The sequence below is a fragment of the Gossypium arboreum genome, chromosome 11, assembly GCF_025698485.1.
Source record: "Gossypium arboreum isolate Shixiya-1 chromosome 11, ASM2569848v2, whole genome shotgun sequence".
NCBI classification, from domain to species: Eukaryota; Viridiplantae; Streptophyta; class Magnoliopsida; order Malvales; family Malvaceae; genus Gossypium; species Gossypium arboreum.
The window spans coordinates 10568893-10575580 of NC_069080.1; the positions used below are offsets into that span (position 1 = coordinate 10568893).

Here is a 6688-nt window from a genome sequence, read left to right on the forward strand (position 1 = left end):
AAGTTATAATAAATTATTTTATATTATTGCTAAAATATCATAATATTAACTAATTTAAACATTATTTAAATACATATTTGCTATTTTATAATATAATGTTTAAAATGGATATTTTATTCCCAAAAGTACTTTTTAACAAAGAATACCAAACACCTAAAATTTTCAAAAGTACTCCTCAAAAGCATTTTTCCACAGCACTTTTTAAAAGCACTTTTCAAAAGCATTGCCAAACACACCCTAAGTCTGTTGGTTTGAGTTACTACTTACTTTTCTCTTCCTATTTTAATTGTTTACTTTTGTTTCTTCTTTTGTGCTTTGATTTAATTTATAGGATTATTGTCTTAAAATAAAAACAATTTCTTATTTATTTAGGTTTTAATTTTTAATAATTATTCTATATGTATACACTTTAAAATTCCAAAGGTGGAGAAAAAAGTCAAAGCAATTGTAGTTCGGTCCATTGCTAATGCCATATATATCCATTATCCATAAGAGTAAGAACCTGCTATATATAAAAGTTGTCCATTTATAGAAAATTTTGCCTGTTTTTGATGGGGGCAAAGAGCTAGAAGACTTTAAAGAATTTGTAAGCCTTTAGATGGTTATAAATCCTCCAAGTAGATTTTGATGATAAGACAAATACTAATGTTTTTTTTTTTAAATTTAATCTTTTTGGTACATTGAGAAATGTAAATGTATAATATTATTAGAGCTTCAACCTTAAATTTCCAGGTGTAAACATAAAGCTGTTAACCACTTCTATTTTAGATTGTTGTTTTCTTTTTGTTAAAATTAATTAATTCAATGCACTAATAGGTGAAAATATTTTATAAAACAATCATTAGATTAATGATAGAAGATTAGTTTGATTGGCATGGATATTGTGTTGCTAATGCAGGAGGACATGGCTTCGAGTGTGCTGAAGTACATTATTCTCCTATTTTATGAGTTGAGGAGGAACTATATGTCTAGTTCCAAGTATTGTTACTTGTATAAAATTTAATTTTTGGTTCTTATATTTTAGAAATTAAAATTCAATTCTTTTATTGCTTTTCAATTAAAAAATCTTAACCCAAGTAATATTATCATTGATAGTTTCTATAAAATTTGTCAATTTAAGATATTTATTTTATGTCAATTATATGTCATGTTATATAACGCCAACCTAATTAAAATTCTAAGTTGATAAAATTTGACAATAAATATTTACAATTTTAATGATTGGCTGAGATTTTTAAAGTAAAAAATATGACTTAATTATTAACTTTTTAAGTACAAAGAATAAATCTTAATCTTTTGTTAAAGTACAGGAGTAACAGCATATTTTAACTATAAATGAAGAAATAAGTATGAAAATTCCTAGACAAGTCAAATGGGCTTTCCTCATATACCTCCTTTGCAAACATTGGGGAGTGGTTAGGCCTTGCCCTAAACATTGGACCTTTACAAGAAAGTTAATGATCCAAACAATGTAATGGGTCAGATCCGGAGTCTGTTCAACCCGATTATTTCCAAACGAATGAGATTCTGTTTCCTTTTTTTTTTTTATCCTGATCAAGTTTCGCTCTGCAAATCCGTAGTTAAAGTCCAGCCTTTTTCACCGTCAAATTTCTTTTAGTGAAAAAAAAAAAAAACATAAACGAAAGTTGCTATATTTTGTTTTCTCCTTTTTCTCTTTCGTGTTAATGGAATACCGGTGTGTCCAGTGCGGGTTTCGGATCAAAACCCTATTCGTTCAATACTCACCGGGAAACATTCGGTTGATGAAATGTGTAAGCTTTCAATTTGTTCCTTATTTGAGAAAATCAGCTTCTTTTGTTTTCATTGACTTATTAACTTTTGCATTTGTTTATAGGTGAACTGTAAAGCAGTTGCTGATGAATATATTGAATGTGAGCTCATGGTAAAGACCTTAATTCTTTTTATGAAAGTTTTCTTAAATGCCCCTTTAATTTCTTTGTTAATCTACGGGAGTAATTATTACTAGAATAAAAAGAAAATTGGGTTTATTTTTATTTTTAAATTGGTGTAGATTGTTTTGATTGATTTAATATTGCACAAGCCAAAAGCATACAGACATGTACTTTTCAACGTTCTCAACCATGAAAGAACCCATTTTCAGGTATAATTGAATTGTTTGGTTTTACACTGTTATTCAATTTAGTTTGGCTATTTGTTTAGTTCCTGAAACATTAATTTTGGTCTTTTGTTTAATTATCTGGACATGCTGCCTCTGACATGGAATTAGGTATTTTGAAAACTTTGCAGGGTCTCTTGTGGAAGTCATTAGTTGGTTTCCTTGTACTGGATGCATGTATCCATATGGTAGCAAATTTTACTTAATAGACATAGTTTGACTAACTATGACACTGTTTAGTAATTTTTAGAATTCTTTATACTAAATGGGGTTCCTTAGCGGTCTAAGACAGAAGTTTGCTTGTCAAAAGACCTGAGGAAGAATGGGGCACATCCATGAGCATTTCTTCATTTTTTTGGATATATCGTAAGGTTTGTTCATCTTATGGAACTGCAAATAAATTTCGAATTCAATATTTCTAATGTTTGGCCCTTTAGATAATTTCTGATGAGTGTCTTTGCTAATGTCAATTGCAGATGTTGATGGATGTATTTCTTGGGAACTATATGTTTCTGTGTTCTTTCCTTTTTGCAATCAGGAGCCTGCTCAAGACATCAGCTCAATTCTCCAGGTACGTATTTGCATTTCTTAGTTGGCTATCTCTGGCATGTGAACTTTGAGAACAGGTTAATCATTTCTGTACTCATTCAAATGGTTGTCATGGAGTAAGTATTTATTGTATGCACCTCTGTTTCATTGCAATTAATGTACCTTTTTGTCTCTAAACTTCATAGGTTCAGAGATCTGTTGCTTGCAATTCTAATTTCAAGTTACTTCAAGATTCTTCTCACTGCCATGATGGTTTGCTTTCTAATGCCACTTGGCCTACTGACTAGAAAACATCACTGGCTTCATTTTTTTCCTTGTATCCAAAGATCATCCATCTTACTCTAGCTTTTCATTCTGCAGGTTTGGGAGTTTCCACCTGCAGTGATTTACATCATTGATTTATTTGTTTTATCATCTAATACAGTTGCACTAAAAGGTCAGATAATCAGTACTTTACAGTTTTTCACATGACAAATAGCCAACATTTGTGTTTATAGACATTCTTCATAGTTGTGATTGTTGTTTCCAAACTACTGTGTGTCACCTGCATGAGCCTTGAATGTGGTAGGGAACATGTATTTGCCTTCTTTTGAATGTGATAGCTTTCAGTAATCATGGATAATACGGGCAGATTAATATGCCCCTGGTGGAACACGGAATTTAGACAGTATTTAGTAATTGTCATAACTTACTCAAGCTGAAACGTGGGGAGTGGGAAGGAATGAGGATATTATGAATGATTGAAGATTCTATTCATGCAAAATATTGCCATTTGTTTTGCTGGATATCATGTTTCTCTTTTGATAATTTGGTGTATGATATCTCAAATGTTTTCTTGAACAAACTCTCTGTTAGAAACTGATGAACTGTTTCCTTGTGAACCAGTGATAACCAAGTCAACTATGAATCGATGTATAGGGGCCTGCTTCATCGCACATGCCATAAAATTTTGTATAACACAAGCATTTGCTTAAGACATTGAGATACCAATATATATTTTTTTGAATGTTCACGCCATATTGAAACTAAAAATAGCTTTTGATCTTTCAATCTTCTGTTATGTGTACTCTAAATTATTTGTAAAGGCACTCATAATATACATATATCAATATTCTCCTTCAGACATGGTTCTGCTGTACTTATTTTATAGCTTACATACACTGATACACTAAGGTCTCTTTGACCTCTCTAATTTCCTGTTAATTGTATTTAATACTTCCATTTTATTCAAAGGCTGTTCTATCATAAGAATCAGCTGTTCGGTAATACAAGGAGAGTAGTTTTCCAGAACTCAAGCCGCTTCAATGTCCTCAACACTGCTTAGCCCTCATGTTCGACTCGTGGCCTTTTACTGGATGACTGAATTGGGCCATTCATTGAGAAGTTGAAGCTCTGATTTGTAGTAATTAAGTTGGGTTGCTTGCATGTGAAGATTTCAGGATAATCTTCAACTTAATCAGTAGTGATGAAAATTGAATTCCAAAACTCATCCTGTTCATTGGTGCTAAACTGATGATTTTGAACCTCATCTGGGTTTTTAGGTGGTTTTGGCAGGGGTGATAATTCAGCCATGAATAACCCATCGTGTAAGAACTCATCAAACCCTGATCCTCCCTGAATCATAAACCCCCCCCCCCCACCAAAAAAAAACAGTTTAGTTATTGCTCCATTCATCGCCACATAATTTTAATTGAAAATTCTCTCAACGCTTACCATTGAAATGGAATCCACTAGAACATGATTTTCGAAAGCCAAGATAGAGCCCTGCTCAGCAAAATAAGTATCATGTTGATTGTTATCTCCATCTGAGTACGATGGATCATTAGCTACCAGAGCTGAACTGCTCCCTACTTCATTCATGGTCCAAACACGGTCATTGGGTGTTCTTAGCTTCTGATACGTTAGATCACTAAAGCCTTCCTGGTTCTGAATCATAAAGTAACAAATGGTTTTAGATGCCTTTTTGATAAGTTCATCATCCACACGAAAAAAGGAAAAGAATGAGTCGAAAATAAAAAGAAAAATGCCCCAATCTTACTTTTGGAATATCAGTATTGGCATTATAAATTTGGAAGTCAGAATATACCTTAGGGTCTTGTTTGTCATGAACAAAGTAAGGTTGGTTGCTGTAGAACTCATCATTCTTAATAAGAAGAGAATCCACAAATTCATCAATGGTCTGTTCATTGTTGACTAACTCAGATTGAATTCCACTATTTTCATTGAATGCCACCTGCTCTGTAGAGTTTAACTGCTCCTGAATCATACGCAAATAGGTGGTGAACTTTTGATTTGTCCATTATCATTAATGTGAAGAAAATTTTAAAATTTTAAACCAAGTGCTGGTAGTAGGAATTAGGCATCTTACCTTTGGAATTCCGTTGTTTGTACAGTGGTTTTCTAAGTTGGAAGAAGGCAAATATTGATTTGATTGCTCTTCTTCTCCGATCGAAACATTTACCTTCCCATATTTTTTCTTCAGTTTACAAAGAATTAAACTTTTCTACACAAAAATTAAGTGAAAAATAAAATCTATCATACTAACAGAAAACAGAGATATAAAGGGTTAAAAAAAGAAGAAGAAAAAAGGTGATCCTATCCATGCATGGTGGCAGCTAGAATAGAATAGAATATGTGTATAGAACATACTTGGTTTGGAAGATTGAGAGTGAGTTCAAACTCATGCATGATCCACAGGGTCTTATTTGCTTTTTTGTTTTTAACACAAACACGGCCTTTGTAGAACACCAAGGCCTGTCTGGTTCCAGTTATCTTCTTTCCATCGCATGTTGTCACTATTGTACGAAATTTGCCGGTTGGATTCCAGTAACCTTTCTTCGTCACCCTGTTTTTTCGTTTACTATTACGGTACTTGTATCTTGGTGAGCAGAAGAAATACCAGACGTTGTCACCTGACACTAACTCCGACCGCCCTGCAACCCACGATCAAAGGAAACCAAATATATATATATATATCCAAAAAGAAACAAAAATCCTTTCCAGGACATGCAAAAAGTGGGTTTACCAGGCAATTCCGCAGGTTCGAATTTGCAGATGTCATTGAGCTGAGTAATGACTGGAACGAGTGAATCACCGAGTTGGACAAACGAATCACGATCGAGTTGTACTTTTTCCCATAGAAGCTCGATGGCTTCAGCATCTGTTGGGTGGAACCTGAATCCCTTGACGTAGTTCATTTCTTCCAACGTAGCTAGTTACGTACAATATAATCCTCCCCCAGTACTTAAAATATTATACTACTGGCAAGCGGTCTTTGTGATAGCACCGGTAAGTGTGCTCAACATAAAATCAAACTAATTGCAAATGACAATGCCTAAAATATCCTCACTTACTGTTTATATGTGCAATGTTTTGCTTTAATATAAAATTATATCTAAATTATCAAACGATAAACTTGAAGCAAGAAAACAACAAAACATAATTTAATTTTTGATAGTGATCAATTATTAAAACATGTTTAAACTATGTTTGGTTTTAACCCGAATAATTAATAAATAATGGAAAAGTAAGTGATGAGGGAGGAAATAAAATATAGTGTGGAGGATTCAAAATTAAAATGGAGCAACCAATCATCTGAAACACTTTGTATCTAAGTTTGGAGAGAAAAACAAAAAAAAAAGAACATTGGAAGAGTGAATTGGAAGTTTGGCTTGTGGAAAAGGGGCAACATCTGACCCCACTAAACCGCGTTTGATCATCAGAGGGGTTTGTTGTTCAATTGTGTACAAGAGGGATGATGGTGAAATGGAATATGGATATTACTTGTGCCGACGTGTCCATCCTCCCATTTTCACTCTTTTTTATGGCTTCACTTTCTGGCCTTTATTTCTCCAAGTTTGTTATGCTCCCCACTAACTATATATGATCGATGCCTTTATTCCACCAATTAAAAATAAGTAATTATTATCTTAATTTGGATCCTCAGCTTTTGGATTTGGGGCCTACAACTACAATGTTCCCTGGCAAGCATCTTCTTCCTTG

General features: G+C 33.2%; 2 protein-coding genes across 2 annotated transcripts; one reads left to right on the top strand and one right to left on the bottom strand.

The window, feature by feature from the left end:
* Positions 1-1528: 1528 nt before the first annotated feature.
* On the top strand, positions 1529-3718 carry LOC108471018 (protein ARV 1-like). The gene is made up of 9 exons (XM_017772575.2): positions 1529-1772; positions 1856-1903; positions 2033-2122; positions 2269-2314; positions 2426-2508; positions 2614-2708; positions 2872-2938; positions 3047-3122; positions 3572-3718. The coding sequence occupies exons 1-9, from the start codon at positions 1686-1688 to the stop codon at positions 3658-3660; spliced, it is 681 nt and encodes a 226-aa protein (XP_017628064.1). The 5' UTR covers positions 1529-1685; the 3' UTR covers positions 3661-3718.
* Positions 3719-3722: 4 nt separating this feature from the next.
* Positions 3723-6276, bottom strand: LOC108471017 (NAC domain-containing protein 4-like). Its single transcript, XM_017772574.2, has 6 exons — positions 5712-6276; positions 5336-5619; positions 5055-5189; positions 4773-4943; positions 4400-4612; positions 3723-4300 (listed from the first exon to the last, which is right to left on the bottom strand). Exons 1-6 carry the CDS (start codon positions 5881-5883, stop codon positions 4139-4141), a joined length of 1137 nt encoding a protein of 378 aa, XP_017628063.1. The 5' UTR covers positions 5884-6276; the 3' UTR covers positions 3723-4138.
* Between the last annotated feature and the right edge of the window lie 412 nt (positions 6277-6688).